The 15,836-nt window shown below is 46.1% G+C and overlaps 1 protein-coding gene across 1 annotated transcript; it reads left to right on the top strand.

The window, feature by feature from the left end:
- The first annotated feature begins 5,486 nt into the window (after nucleotides 1–5,486).
- LOC124649784 lies at nucleotides 5,487–14,258 on the top strand. The gene is made up of 15 exons (XM_047189356.1): nucleotides 5,487–5,653; nucleotides 6,698–6,825; nucleotides 6,909–7,041; nucleotides 7,503–7,659; nucleotides 7,744–7,822; nucleotides 8,334–8,374; nucleotides 8,489–8,605; nucleotides 8,699–8,779; nucleotides 9,373–9,432; nucleotides 9,574–9,625; nucleotides 9,801–9,881; nucleotides 10,987–11,034; nucleotides 12,139–12,174; nucleotides 13,271–13,345; nucleotides 13,945–14,258. Exons 1-15 carry the CDS (start codon nucleotides 5,497–5,499, stop codon nucleotides 14,011–14,013), a joined length of 1,314 nt encoding a protein of 437 aa, XP_047045312.1. The 5' UTR covers nucleotides 5,487–5,496; the 3' UTR covers nucleotides 14,014–14,258.
- The last annotated feature ends 1,578 nt before the right edge of the window (nucleotides 14,259–15,836 follow it).

The raw sequence follows: 15,836 nt of genomic DNA, 5'->3' as shown, positions 1-15,836 counted from the left end.
GAGGTTCATCCGCTCTAGAGTCTCCAGGTACATGATGTTCAAGCTGGCTCCGCCATCCATGAGGCACTTGGAGAAATCATACCCGTCTATGCGAGGACTTACAACCAAGGCGTAGCATTCTTTTGGCACAATGGCGGGGTGATCCTCCCTGTCAAACGTGCACGGGACTTCCGACCACCTGACATACTGCGGCACAGCCGGAACTGTGGCGTTCAGGATCCGGGTAGCTGACTTGGTAGCGCGGACTGTTGGGGTTCCGAGGAAGGTGTGGTACGCACCCACGCTCTTTTTCTCGAAGGGGTTGGATTTACCTGCGGATCCGGCTTTGGGATCCGGTGAGTTATCATCCTCGTCCATCGCCTCGGAACTGTCCTCCTCCTTGTCTTTGTTCTTGCCCTTGCCTCCTTTGCCACGAGGGCGGTGCTTCCGGGCTCGCTTGTATCCTCGCTTCCGGTCGTTCTTTAGATCATTGACCCACTTGCGGTTGCGGTTGGTGTGAGTGGACTTCCCCGTAACCGGATCCAGGTGGGCCGGGCAGGGCATGTCTCCGTACTCCTCGTAGGTTTGCGGGGCGCGGGATCCGCCACCTGTCACCTCGGTCGTTGTCGCTCGACCCCTGCCGGCTCCGCCTCCACGGCCGCGTCCTCTTCCGCCTCCTGAATCTCCGCGTTGGAACGCCATGGCGACCATCTCGGAGCCGCCACTCTTCTGGTCATCAGGGTTTTTGCGTTTATGGTTGCTGCTGTTGCCGTTATCACGGTTCTTCTTTTGTTGGTGTAGGGGGATTGCTGTAGCTGCGATATCACCGCCTGCGTCATCATCGGCGGCAGTATGGTCACTGGCAATGGAGATCATTTCATCCAAAGTCGGCTTATTTGCGTTAGCCAAACAAGTGAGCTTATGCCTCAGCAATCCTCCTCTCTGCAGTCCACCAATGAAGGCGTACATGGCGGTGGTGTGGTCGACGTTTTCGCACTCGTTCCTCGCATGCCAACCATCGTGTGAGGAAGTTTCTTGAGGATTCTCCCTTCTTCCGGATACGAGGCTTGTAGAGTCGCTTGCCGTGGCAGGTCTTTTGTAGGTGCCTCCGAAGTGTTTCTCGAAAGCTGTCTTCGGGTCAAACCGAGCAAAAGATGGACTTCTTCTCGAGGTCGGCCGAGCCGGATCCGGGCTGGACCTACAAGGTACAACTGGAGCATGCGGCAGGCGATATTAGGGGTTCCTCCGGCAAAGGTTACTGCATTATAGTAATCCTCAATCCAGGTATCCGGCCTTTCGGTGCCATCATAGTGCTTCAGGTTTCCGGGTAGCTTGAGGTTCATCCTTGGCTTTGGTTCCTCTCGAATCATCCTGCCAAAGCACTTCGGTCCGATGTAGTCGGTTCTGTATTCGTTGAGGCGTTCCCGTGCGTCGCGCGAGCCGTTGCGGGGAGACTGTGAGCGAGAGCGAGATCTCCGGCCGCCACCTCCGCCTCCACCTCCGCCGCCACCGCTGGGTGGTGGTGAGGGAGACCTGCGAGGGGGCCGATCCGACCTCTTGCTTCCACCTTCAGATTCTCCCCGGCCTTCCCGGTGCTGGCTCCGGCTCCTGCGGCTGCCTTCGCCGTGGCGCAGGCTGCCCTGGTCGTTCCGGCTCCGGCGAGGTTCCGGATCGCGCTCCTCATCCCGACTCCTCCTAGGCTCGGGCTCACGATCGTTGTTCTGGTTCCGGCGAGGTTCCGGCGTGCGTTCCCTGTTTCTGTTTCTTGAAGGCGGCACGTTGTCGCGGATAACAATTCCACCATGCCCCTGAGGCCTGGTGTTTTCGGCTGGACTACGGCGGCGAGAGGGACACGGGTAACCATTGGGCGGAGGAGAGGGGTTGCGGTACTTGTCCCGTCCAGAGTACATTGCATCCTTTCCCTTTCTTGGATCTGACGGTGGCGTCTTTGATGGTACGGGGATCGGATTTGGGTGTTCCCCGGCTTTCCTTCGCGTTCCGAAGATCCGGTTCGCGATTCGTCATCTCGATGGCGATTGTCGTGGGCGTCCTTCTGCGCAGTGGAGACGCAATGCTCCGGGTTAGATTCCAACTTGCGCGAAGTGTCTGCCTTGCTCTGCTGCTTCACTGCTGAAGCGACGAGCGTGCGAACGTAGTCGATGTCAATCTCCTCGTTCTTTTTCTTCAAGATCTCTGCAGCTTTCGTCATATTGTCCTTTGGGGTTGCGAACGGCTGCTGCTCCGTTGGAGTTGCGAAGGTGATCCTGCGGGGAGCTATCAACTCACGCCGGGTTCTTTCGACCTCATGATGAGCTTCAATGATCTTGTCCTCCCAATGCTTACGGAGTTCCTTGACCTTTGCCAGTCCTTCGTCCACCTCCTGCTCGCGCTGGATGAAGTCTTCCACAAAAACTGCGGCGTGCTTCCTTTCCTCCAGGCATGGCGGCTGCGGTGTCCTTAAATTTCTTGGGCCGTGGCCAGCAGCTCCACTCTCTTAGCTTCTAATGCTTCTACGTCTTCGGGAGTGATGGGTTTGTTAAGAATATCCGAGCGATAAACCGCATCCATGCTTGCTTGTGCGACCATCTCTTCAGGCGACAGGAGGTCCTCCGAGGAAGAATCCCTGCGGGGTCGCTCCCGCGACATTGGAGATCCTTGATGGGATGGCTGGGGGTCGGATTGGGTGCTAGCCTCTTCTGATCCATGTTCCCCGCCGCCGCTACAGTCGCGAGTACCTGCTTTGGCTGGGCGGAGTCAACTTCGAGCTGACCACCGTATCCATATTCCTTCACCTTGCGATCGAACTCTTCGGTGTCCATGGATTGGGTATCTCCGGAAATTGGGCTTAAGTTGCCCGGAATCGACTCTTCAACCGGATCTCCGCTTTCTCCGACAGACCTCTTGCCGATCCGGAGCGGCGTTGTTTTCCGGGGCCGCGACCCGCTCGGGACCGGCTCCGACTCCTTGAGGGGCGGTTCCGGCGGTATGGGCCAAGAAGTGCACGAAGTGACACCTTTGCTTCTCTAACACTCGGGAGACCCGGGCGGATCCGCATTGGTCTTCCACCTTTATTTCCTGCTCGGGGCGGATTGGGTGGGTTTTGATTTTTTCGGATCTAAGGCGGAATCTTCGCTAGGAAGTTCCTGCGTCTCGGATCGGATCTTCGCGACCGCGTCCTGCTCGCGGCGGTCGCGTCAGCGCTACTTACCAGTGGGTTTCCGTCGGAATCGATGGTTTCCCCGATGAAGATGTGTATGCCGCCAACTGGGACGATGGAGAGCTTGACGGGGTCGGTTTTAGCCGGAATCCAGCACTCATCCGGAGGGACGATCGGCAGATTTCCGGCGTAGAGGACACGCCCCACAGCGATGGTGTCATCGTAGCTTCCCATGGCGGAACCCTCCCGGTTCCGGCCTCCAGACGCCGCAAGCCCCACGGTGGGCGTCAACTGTCGTTGCCTAATCGACGGTACCTCGGAGGAGGGATCCTCACGAGGGGGAGAAGAAGTAAGGGCCATAGGGCGGAGTGCACACGGGACGGTGGTACGCAATTTACCCAGCTTCGGAACACCTGCACGATGACAGGGCCTACTGCTGCTTGTCTGGAATTATCTGGGCGCTTTCGCGTTGTTACAATGAGTTGTGGTTGTGCCTCTAGGGCTCCCAGGATCCGGCTTATAAAGGCGCACGGATCTAGGGTTTACATGGAGAGTCCTAGCCGGAATACAAGTTGCCTAACTACGGTACAATGTCTTACCGTGTACGTCAAGGATCCGCCTTCCTCCAAGTACGCGCTGGATCCGGATACTTCATGGGCCGTCACGGATCCGGCCTCCTTCGTAGGTCGGTAGAGATCCGGCTTCCGTTCTCGGGCTGGACTTCATCCTTCGGGATCTACAAGACCGGGCCGCCCGATGGGCCACATGCCTCACCACCAACTATGGGCCACCCGGGCTTGCCGGATCTAGGTCATGCCGTTGATATACCCATAAAGTATACCCACAACAGGGACGGCTAGGAAGCGCCGCCGCCGTCGTGGTCGAATAAAACAACCAAGGGTTTCCCCTGGCCATCGAAATCCGCCACCAATTAAGCTTAAGCTACTCTTTTGCGACAAGAAGTCGAAGAAGAGGAGCTGAATTCGCTACCGAAGGCCAAGGTCTTCAAGATCAGGGTCAGGCCATCGTAGTCGCCAACCGCCAGAGCCAACTCTGTGTACCTCCACGCCACCCGAGCAGCCACAAGGATCAGGAACATCACTAGCAACTGTCACCCTGCCGGCAAGGTCGACGCTGCCCACCACCCAGGGCCGCCACCCCGACTTCCAAGCACCCTGGCGTCATCACTTCGAAACAAACCACGAGCGCCAAAGCCTTCGAACCAGCAAAAAACCGCATGGGCAGCGCCACCCGCGAGCATCATCTCACCGGGCGTGGATCCACGAGCACCACGCAAGCATAGCAAAGGGCGTGGAAGAGTCCTCTGAACCAGCACCCGAGAGGAGCCAACGCCCATGCATCGTCCTCCGAGATGCCGCTTCCTGCTCTAGAGCTTCCACGGCCAGACCCACGCAGAGCCACCAACCTAGGGGTCACCGAGCTGGCCGTCGAGATCTTGCCTTGTCGCCCAAGTTTTAGACGCCGACGAGCAGGCCTAGTACACGTAGCCGCCATGCCGTCGAGCGACCATGCCGCCGCGCCCCACGACCAACGCAGCAGCCCGCGGCGCCACTGCCGTGCGATGTGGAGAAGAGGGGCCGCCGCCGCCAACGACCCTTGAGCTTCACCTGCGGCGCCCTCTGGTAGCGGCGAGGAGGAGTGGTAGAGGCGAGAAGGAACTGTTGTTGGCCCGATCTAAGGTTCACACTACCACTCGCAAGAGCGAACAGAGCGGATGAGTGAGGTGTGACCGACAAGTTACACCAGCAGAGCCATGGTCGTCGGTGATACATCTTCATCATGTTCATGCATTGAGCTAGCTGTGCGTCGATTAAAACGGACCAAGGCAGTACATGTTCATCATCATCGAGACTTAAAATAACATTAGGATGTGTTGACCGGGCTAGGACTCACGTGTATATGCCGATCACTCAAACGCAAGTCACGGCACATGCAAGCCGCCGACACGAATTGCTTACACTGACGCTTAGCTGGAGTTAACACGTCTACTCAACTAATCTGATTACAAACCATTTTAAAAATTTATCTGATTACAACTCAAGGTTCGTCTTTCAAAAATAGTGGTTTGTTTTCAAAGTTTCAGAAAAAGAAAAGAGGTACGGGCAAAGAATTCTCCCCGAGTCTCCGCTGGCGTGAAGGCAGCAACCACCGGCTGTTGCGACCACCAACCTCTCTCTTCTCTCTATCTAAACCCCACCGGCCGGTGACCGCACCAACCGCACGTCCATTTCACGTGCCTCCCCTCCCTGTCCTTCCTCTCCCGGTCTCCCCCCACGTTACCTCCGCCCGCCGCCGGCGAGCTCCTCCCCGCCGCTGCCCCCAGCCCCGCTCCGCCGGAGATGGCGACGGAGGGCCTGGTGCCCATCACGCGGGACTTCCTCGCGCGCTACTACGACAAGTACCCGCTGGCCCCGCTACCCGACGCCGTCACCGCCCTCGCCGCGCGCCTCCGCGCGCTCTCCGCCGACCTCGCCGCCGTCGCTCCCCTCTCCCCCGGTGAGTGCCCTCGCCGCTATCTCTCTGTGATCCGCTAGCTTCTCGACCCTGCCGATGCTACCTTTGATCTCACCACGACGCCAAAACGCTGGAATCGGGACTGTTCGCTGCTCGGGGCCATGCTACAAATTTGATGTCGCTTCTTCTTGCGATGTGTACCTACCTTTGCGGGATCAGGTCGGGTCAACAGTCAAAATCAGTTATTGACTGGACAATGACTGGGTCTGACTGCGGGGTATGCTATGCTAATCAGGACATTGTACTAGTAGTTCGGTTCTTTTTCTCTCTGATTACGCAGAATTTTGGTCCATAGCCAACGAGTGCTGTTAGCTGCTATGAGTTGCTGAATGCCTCTAAATTACTGATAACTTCAGATTTTAGTCTTAGAAGCTTATTAAACTGTCAGCAGGATTTGATTGATATATCATGACACTATCCAACCAAACTGATACTGACGGATCACGAAATGAAACAGTGCGCCACTTAAGGGACACTACAAACCATCGTTTTCAATGCTGTATGGCGTCCTAAGGCATTCTATCCCTGCTCTAACGCCTGAGCAGGCGCCTTAGTTCCTAAAGCAGGCAAATTTCCAAGGTGCTGCCAGGGCCCCTTACCGCCTAAGTGCCCCTAAAGGCGACACCTTAAAAAACCATGCTACAAACCCGCACTTGATAATTTTAGTTAAGGCAGACAACAAAAATAAATCATGGAAATATATATAAAGTAAAAAATCCCTTGTACTTGTATGGTGGGTGCTCACATTATAAAGGCTGTGACAGGACATGATTTTGAAAAAATTGTACTACCATGATAAATAAATAAAAAAGTTTAATAATTTTCTCGTCTGAGGCTATGTTTTGATTTCACACTGGGCCCCGAATTTCTCGTGTACGGCGCATCTAAGAAAGGAATTAGCTTTTCGTTTGGGCACTAAACAATGCTTTTCTGGCTTTTCAAATGCTGGAGCTTTAAATACATGGTGATCTTTCTGAAGCAAGCATTGATCTGACATGATAATTTGATCTGTTTTGCATGTCCAAGATGAGGAGCTGCTGGAACAAGAAGCAAGTGGTGTACCTGCCCCTAAAATGGATGAGAACATGTGGAAGAACAGAGAACAAATGGAAGAGATTCTATTTTTGCTTAATAAATCTCTCCGTCCTGTTGCAGTAAGTTTAGCTCTGGATCTTGCTGTGAGGATGGATTCTTCCCTCCAATTTTGAAGTTAACATTTGGCATGTGCACGCAACAGCTTCAACAGAAGTCCACACCAGAAGACGCTGATATAGCTTCTGTACTTGACGATGTTGAAATTAAATTGAAGGATACGTTGAAGAAGTTAGAACAGTTTCAGTTAAAAAATGCTGATAATGTTTTCAATACAGGTTGACATTCTCTCTCTCCTTCCTTTTTTCTGTTTATACTGATATATTCATAAATATAGGGGAAAAATACAATTGCCGATTGATGAATCATTTCTCATGACTAAGCAAGTGAATCTTGTATATTGAGCACCTGATAATTTGTACTGATTGTCTTAAAAATATTATGGGCGGCACCTGAATCTCCTTCCATGGTAATTTACCTGGTTGATAACATCAGTGCTATACTGTTTTATGAGATTTTCTCAGTTGTGAATTCCACAGTCCCACATACTAGCTTACTATGATCCTTTTCAGAAGGAATAGCCTACTATGATATGCTCAGTGTTATATCGCTACCATGTGGCTTTCCAGTCATTTTTGCAGTATTGATGTCTGCAACTGAAATTTATATAGCAAACCAGTATTTCTTTCATCATTTTGATACCGAATCATTTAGTATTTGACATGCACTTACGTTGCAGTTATGACATACATGCCACAAGACTTCCGGGGTACACTGATCAGGCAACAGCGAGAACGCTCCGAGAGGAATAAGCAAGCGGAGGTTGATGCTGTAGTTAGTGCTGGTGGAAGCATTCGCGATCGATACGCATTGCTGTGGAAACAGCAAATGGATAGGTTCTTCTCCTTTCAGTTATGAGTCAATACATATTCATTATTATCAATAAATTTGTAATCTTTTTTCCATTATGTGTTCTGTAGGCGGGTGCAATTAGCGCAACTTGGTTCTGCATCAGGTGTATATAAGACACTTGTTAGGTACTTGGTTGGTGTTCCACAGGTAAGCTAAATTGTTGGAATCACATTCACCATATTGATGATAATGATGTTGTTCAAGAACATCAATATTATATATTTGTGGTTAAACTGGATTACTAAAAACTTCTTTGGAATCCCACCGATATTGACATATCATTCTCAAAATATAAATTGTTGAATGTTCCTTAAATATGTATTACTCCTTTTGAAATGCAATATTAAATGAGCAGCTTGGTTCTGCATCAGGTGTATATAAGACACACATTAGGTACTTGGTTGGCGTTCAACAGGTTAGCTAAATTGTTGGAATCACATTCACCATATTGATGATGATGATGCTGTTCAAGAACATCAATATTATATATTTGTGGTTAAACTGGGTTACTAAAAACTTCTTTGAAATTCCATCTGATATTGGCACATTATTATCAAAATATTAAATTGTTGAATCTTCCTTAAGTATGTATTACTCCTTTTGAAATGCAATATTAAATGATTGACATAGTATAATACCCAGTTTCTTGTACGTGCAGGTTTTATTGGATTTCATTCGACAAATAAATGATGCTAATGGGTATGTAATTCTTTTTTATCAAACAGAAATTAGCATGCAGTCCCGTGTATATGGAAGAAAGGACTCAAACTGATGATTTAGATTCCCTTTCTTTCAATTTAATTTTGTCTTCAGACCTATGGAAGTGCAACGAGAACGTTATGGGCCAGCACTATACACACTCACAAAACTGGTGCTTGCAATTCGGTTGTATCTACATCTCTCTTTGGCACGATATGGACAGATGAAAATGTGAGCGAGCTTCTTAAAGAATCTGCATTTTCCTACTAGCTCTGTTTGCATCTTCGTCATGACCCTCCTTTGACCTCTATTTGAAATTAACAGAGAGAAAGATGACATCGCTGCGTTGCAGCAGGCTGTGGTTTTTTACACTGAGGAATTTGGCAAGTTCACTGTGTTCATCGGGTAACTACATTTCATCATCAACATTATCTAATATTTATTAAGCTTTATCTATAATATTTGGCTGTTGCTATTCCCAGACTAGCGCTCAACATACACGTTTATAATATTTAACCTGCGATCATCATCTGTTCACATATCATTGAGTGCAATGCTTAGATTCAAAGAAGATGCATAGTGTTTTGCAATCTTATTCTTACGGGTTACATGATATAATTCCCTTGGCTATAAGCATTACAGTTTGAGGCGTTGTTTAACTTTTAGCTGTATGCCATTTTGAGGAGAAACACGAGTTGATCATTTGTTAAGCCATAATCGTAATATTTCTAACATCTTGGTTGTCAGTCCTACTTCATTGGAGCTATGTGGTGACTACATATTTCGGGAAATGGCAGTGGCATCTTGAGTATAACTAAATGAAGCCTATAAGTAACATGTCGAAGTATAATCTTCACTGTAGGCAGCTAGATGATGATCTTGTGATGCAGATTTACCATGCCTGACTATATCCTACACCTAATATACATTGTGTAGAAATTGATTACTTCTATTTTGAGTCTTGATCCTCTGTTAACTGCTGAGAGATACCACTGCAGGGAGGTTTTTGTGAATGCCCCATTTTTCATATCTGCTGAGGATGCAGGTGCTGATTCAAGGTATTATTTCCTTTCAGTACAAGTTTGACGATGCATTTTGCATTAGGTAGTTAGCACTTAGCTTACTACAAAACACAGAGGAAGTCTCTAAAAGGTATGAATAACTGAAATATTAACTTATTTTCACACTTATTCTTGTAGGAACAGCGATGAGTACCGAGAAACTATTATTCCAGCTGGAAAGACACATGAGGTACTGATCTTTATGGACAGAACTATTTTATCGATTCATTGATAAATCCTACAAAGTGCAATTCCATCTGTAGTATCTTTGTATTCAAGTAGTAATCTGCAACTTCTATAAGCTTATTTTTTTTATGGCTTTTGGGGTGTCAAGATGCTTATGTTCTGTCTGTCATATTCTGCAGGTTATTTTAAATGTTGAGGCTGTCAACTCATATATTGCATGGGATTTCTCTTTGCCACAAGGGGCCCTCAGCACGTTACTGGTACTATGTCGAATCTCTGTTCTGAAAAAACACAGGACTCCACTTTCTGTTGTGTATATTCATTTTTTTGCTTAGGTATACAGGTAGTTTCTCCTTTTTATTTCAGAGTGGACATAATTTTTTCTACGATAGCTGGAGTTGAGTTTAGCTGTGCCGATCAATGATTCTACTTCTGCATGTTTGCAATAGCTTAGCTGATCATGAATTTGGGTACTGGGGACTTTCTTATTCTATTATTTAATTTAATGCATTGGTATGAAACTTTTTTTTTGAGAATGTATGAAACTTATTTGTATAGTATATTGTAACCAATCAATTAAAATTGTATCGAGTATCCAGGTATGAGTATATTCATCTAACCAACCCAACTGCGGAGATTTGCATGCATTCTGCCTTTATGGGGTGGTTCCCGCTCCTTGTGTGCTGCCTCCCAATGGACCGGTGCACTTTCCTTCAACATATGACGCACAATTTTAATCTATTATCATAGGTGTATATGTTTTACTTAATGTTATGTAACGAAATCAATACATGTTTCACATTTGAACAGTTCAATGTACAGTTCCATTCTAACAGGCATGATACTTTGAAGGGAAAAATTAGTTGTAAGAAAAAGAAGTGCCTTATCCTAGAACAGCTGAATAGCTCAACTCTAAAATAATGATAATTCTCCCTTAGACCCTAAAAGAGTGATATTTAGGATCGAGGAAATTGTAATTGTGTATGATCAAGTCATCTTCATCCTGTCCAAATAGGAACTACTCATTGTACTTGTACATCAACAATTTCCCTTCCTGTAGCACTTGCGACAATACATGTTTAAATCGGTTTGGTCCTCCCCAATAGGAACAACTCATCCCGTAGTCCTAATAAGCAAGAAAAAGTTAAATAATTTTAAGTATTATCTGTTCTGGCATTCTGGGAGAGTTTCTTGTATTTCTATTCATTCCAAACTTAATAGTTGTACTACAAAAATGAATTAGTAGGATATTATGGTGTCACCTCCACCGAGACTGCAGCAGTTTGATGTTTTACATTCGTCTCTTGAAATTATTCATTATTGGATTTTTTTTATAGCTTTAACTTAAATATTTGATCTGGACAGGATATTGGCTTTCATGTGGAGTACATAAGCCCATCAGGGGAGAAAACTGTAAGTTCATTTATTTTCTGGCAGTGCGACTATATCTGTTCATAAAAGGAACTGAAATATCCTACACATGCCTTCTCTAGTATAGTTTATCATTTGTGGATATTGATGTTAATTAATTTGGTAGTAACATGACTACAGTAGCTATTATGGTTTGTTTGGTGCTTGGATTGCAGAGCTGATTAGTGCTGATTGTTAGCCTTTTGGCGGTAACCTGTTCTGTGACTGGCAAAACTGTACCTCAAATCCATTAGATTTATTCAATCAGCTGGCAGTTGTTATTTGGAAATCTTACCTAGTTGGCTAGTTATATGACAATATCACTCCATTATTGCAAAATTTACACAACATTCACAACTGTAGCAAGAACCAGATTTTCCTATGACAGATACGTTATGGAATATCTATAGATAGATGGAAATTGTTACTTGAGATTGAAGAAAATAAAAACAAAATGAAACCATGGTGACAATAATAGAATTATGTCAACTCAAAGGCAGACTAAAACAGCTGTTTTACTAGTTACTGGCTATGGTCCAGATGTTTGGACCAAAAAGAGAAGGTTTACCCTGTTACATGCTGCCAGCTGCTTTCCTAATCTGCCTTGATGGAAGTGCTGTGACTTTCTTAAGAACACTTAGTTCTGTTGTGTCTTGAGTGTTTCTTTATTGCACTATCTGATGGCAAAATTTTCCCTTGGAGAACACCTCTTACTGCTTCCTTCGTCGAATCATCTTTTCCGTGTATATGGGCATGAACTAATGAAGTTTGTCCATGTAGCACAGGAATCTGACCAAACCAGAAAAAATGATGGAAGACAAATATAAGAAAACTCATATCTGAACTGTGCAGAACATTATAGTATGAAATGTTTGTGCATTCCTTTTATTATTTGCACTGATAAATATAGAAAATCATACGTAAGTACATTTTTTTTTTTTACCTAGCAATCAACAGGTTGCCACTGATTTATAAAACCAGTATTTTCTTTGTCAGATATGTCTGCATGATCCTGTAAAAAACAATATGTACAACGATCCATAAATTAATTTCAACATCTATCTGTGTTCATTGTTTTCTCAAATGAATTTGTATGTATTTTTGCAGTTAATTCTTCCCTACCGACGTTATGAAGCTGACCAGGTGAGCTCACTTTTATTGCTTATTCTCTGTTTGCTTCAGAATATTCTACTTTTCAGGTCCAGTCAATTGTTTTGATTTGAAACGAGTTACATTACTATCAAGTGTTCGACTTACGATCACAATGGATTCTGAGGGTCAAGCTTCCTGACAGGAGGAACAGAAATGTTCTTGCTTTCTTGGCAGTTGGCACCACAATTTTTATCCAGTAGGTAGATACTCTGCAGCCGTAATGTAACATGGACTGCAGCCAAAGGGCTGCATGGTCTGTTGGCCATTTGTATCATTCATGTAACTGTAACTCCCAATCGGAAGTGCAAAACCCACCTTAATCGCTCTAGTCCTTTGGTTCCTCATCAGGCAATCAGAAATCTGTGCAGTTAAGCACCACAGCTGATATGAGTACTGCTACCCAACAAACCCAAATTTAGACCTCTACCCAACATCATTATATTATAGTTAAGGTCATCTGCTTTGCTACTCACTGACAATGACATTTCAGAGCTTACAAACATTGGTTTTGTTAACAAGTTACTACCTCCATCCCAAAGCTTAAGGCCTATATTTTTTTTTCAGAAAGTCAAACTATGTCAAGTTTGACCAAGTTTTTATCAAAAATTATTAACATGAAAAGTACAAAATCAATATCATTAGATAGATAATGAAATATATTTTCATATGGTATCTACAAAATATCATATTTGTTCATAGATTCTTCTAAAAATTGGTCAAACTTTACTTCGTTTGACTTTTCAAAAAAATATAAGCCTTAAGCCTTGGGATGGAGGTAGTATTAGATGTACAACCGCGAGTGCGAAGCATTTCGGGGAAATGATGCCAGGAGAGTAGGCTTTTGTAATAACTGCATTTACTTTCTTGTCAAAACTCTCAATTAATAGATTGGGGCAAAGCTTTTGCCCCCGTTTCAGAAAAAAAAGACGTAAAATCCCAGTCGGGTGACTAGGGAACAATGATTTAAGCACACCCTGCACAAAAACAGTAGATAAGAGTGGTTGCTTTACCTTTAGCAGCTGTATGATGTAAGAGTACAATCCCCATGTGCTCTTTGAATGGTTAACATTTTGTTTGTCCTGCACAGGGTAACTTTTGCACTGTTTTTGCTGGATCATACAAGCTTGTATGGGACAACTCATATTCAACATTCTTCAGAAAGGTATTTAATGGAGCATATCCTGCATGTATTTTTGCAATTTGTAGAAGTTATACAATAAGCGAGCAATCCTGGTCTTCGGCATGTACAGTTTATTTCAGTGACTTTATGTCTTTAAGCCATTTTTGTTTTCTATATTTTCATGGAAAAACTGTTATTCTTGTGCCCGATTAGCAAGCATCTCAGCTGTCATTTGCAAGATTACTAGAATTTCTGTCTAGACTAAAAAAATGTGTAAGGCTAACATATATTCCTTTGTAATAACTAGTACTAAAACCACTGGCATTGTTTATAGTATCATGGATTCATGATTGGCACTAAACGGAACGAGGTTCAGTTTTTCGGATTATTGCTGGAACCTGTCATGAAAGGTGATGTTATAACCCTGTTTCTGCCAACTGTTTGGTAGCAAACCCTAAATCATTGGTACTCCATAAAGATTGTTTAGGTAGCACACACACAAAAGGAAAGGAATTGCAAACATAGTTAAAAGGAAAATATGTGGGTAAACCAGAAACGGAACCGGTCAAGTCATGTGACATTGGAAGATATTGTGTAGCCCTTCTGTTCTGATGATCGTCCGTTTCATTTGCCCATGACAGACTCTCAGGTACAAGGTGGACGCAGTACCCCCGGTCATCGACCCTGTGGAGCCTGTCGCTGAACCCTGATAGAGTCAGACTTAATGTAAAGCTGCAAGAGCTAAGGCCTGTGTCGGAGTAGCCACGCAGATGCATCTAAAGCCCTTGCAAAATGTTGTAACCTTATTCTTTTGCCGACTGCGAAGCGGCAATTCTAACTGTGTAGTCCCAGCGATAACACGTTACACCTAGCTTCAGTGGTGTGTGAGCGCAAAATATGTATCTTTGTGTGGAGGCATTCTTTTGTGTGCAGATGATGGACTCATATTTTCCCAGACTGTCTTTTTATGAAAATCCAGCACCACTCTCAGTAGCAATCGCAGGAAGGTTCAGACGAACCGATCATCGATGCAGCTTTCGATGCTGAGTTGCTGCGGCAGATCACCGTGGTAGATTTAAGAGTTGATTGCAGTTGCTATAAGGGTGCATGGCGCTACCAGGGGAACATATCAGGTGAAAACGTTCAGATTCTGCAAATCTGCAAATTTTGTATACTGGCCGCCAGATCTTGTAGCGATGGCTGGGATCCCTGCAAGCCACCTTCCACGTCTGGCATGCAAACTTTACAAAAAGAACGCCCGTGGTGCTGCAACTAATTTGCACAGAACCCCTCCTGAGATCTCCATCCTCGGAATTATCCTCCTTGGTGCTGTTCAGAGTTCCCATGACGAGAAAAATACTCAAGAACGGAGAGTTCTTTATGCAGACGAAATTTCAAACCTTAATGAGAAAATAAATTTTGGATCGGAATCACAAATCTGCACCAATTAAAACCTCCAGAACAACGAATCTTTAATATACTGTGGTACTACCATTCCGGTTCCAGAACTAATTTCTTGCATTTGAAAAAGATATTCAGATCAACAGCGAAAAGCCTCACCAAGAACATTCAGTATCTAGATCGAACATAACTCCATGAAGAATTCAAGATTACACGAAAAACTAGGCCTACACACTGCGGCTATTTGCATACACCTAGATCTGAGGAGAAGAAAAATCATGGCATGTGGAACTCGGGGCGACTGGCCACACACATGAGACAACACTCCATGGGAGCAAGTAAATTGTCAAATTCGGATCTGCGCCGCCACCGCTATAAGCAGCTAGAGTTGATCCAATGGAGTTGCTGGACAAGGAGCGACCAGTGGAGGGGAGGACGGCACCTACCAGATCCGGCGGGGGCAACTGTTCAGGCGCTAGGGGAAAGGTCCTGGCCAAGAAGATATCATCCATACAGTGTGCTTCTGTAGTAGAACATGGCTAAAGGAGTAAAGGGTGTGGACTCAAGTGGACGAGGGGTGCTTGTACAAAATGCACGGTGCGGAGAAGGCGCAAAACATCTAGCCATTCGCACGCAATCCAACGGCTCTCATGGAAATTTTCAGATTTGCAGAATCTGGCTGTTTCCACCTGATACGTCCCCGCGCTACCAGCTCCTCCTCTACCTCTGGCATCTGTAGATTGTTCGTTTGGTAGGTAGAGCCCTGCTGACCCTTGAGCGGAGAGGCGAGCTGGGTAAGCGGGAAACGAGGATTATGAGGGCATAAAGAAGTACAGATCAAGGTGCTTGCTTGCAAGCGCTAGGAAGGTAAAGACCATGAGCGAAAGAATAAACCGCGTTAGGGCATCTCCAACGGCGCGACACAAGCGACCGTTTGCGGTCCACCGTGACCGAAAATGCGTCTGGCACCATCTCCGCCCGTTTGCGGTCCGCCGTGACCGAAAATGCGTCTGGCACCATCTCCAACGGCGCGACCAGGCCGTCCGCGGAGACGCAAACCTGGCGCATACGGACGCTGCGCGGACGCGCAAAGTGTTCGCTCGCGTCTCCACTGGGCCCGCCTGGCAGCAAG

This window comes from Lolium rigidum, chromosome 4 (genome assembly GCF_022539505.1).
Source record: "Lolium rigidum isolate FL_2022 chromosome 4, APGP_CSIRO_Lrig_0.1, whole genome shotgun sequence".
In the NCBI taxonomy this organism is placed as follows: Eukaryota; Viridiplantae; Streptophyta; class Magnoliopsida; order Poales; family Poaceae; genus Lolium; species Lolium rigidum.
The sequence above is the reverse complement of the archived record's forward strand: the minus strand, read 5'-3'. Positions and strand labels throughout refer to the sequence as shown.

What these genes read in the sequence shown, in the direction of transcription:
- LOC124649784 (XM_047189356.1), top strand. Translation starts at nt 5,497, where the DNA reads ATGGCGACGGAGGGCCTGGTGCCCATCACGCGGGACTTCCTCGCGCGC. An exon ending in AATCTCTCCGTCCTGTTGCA is followed by an intron (nt 6,826 to 6,908) that starts GTAAGTTTAGCT and finishes TGCACGCAACAG; the next exon opens with CTTCAACAGAAGTCCACACC. An exon ending in CAGCTGGAAAGACACATGAG is followed by an intron (nt 9,626 to 9,800) that starts GTACTGATCTTT and finishes CATATTCTGCAG; the next exon opens with GTTATTTTAAATGTTGAGGC.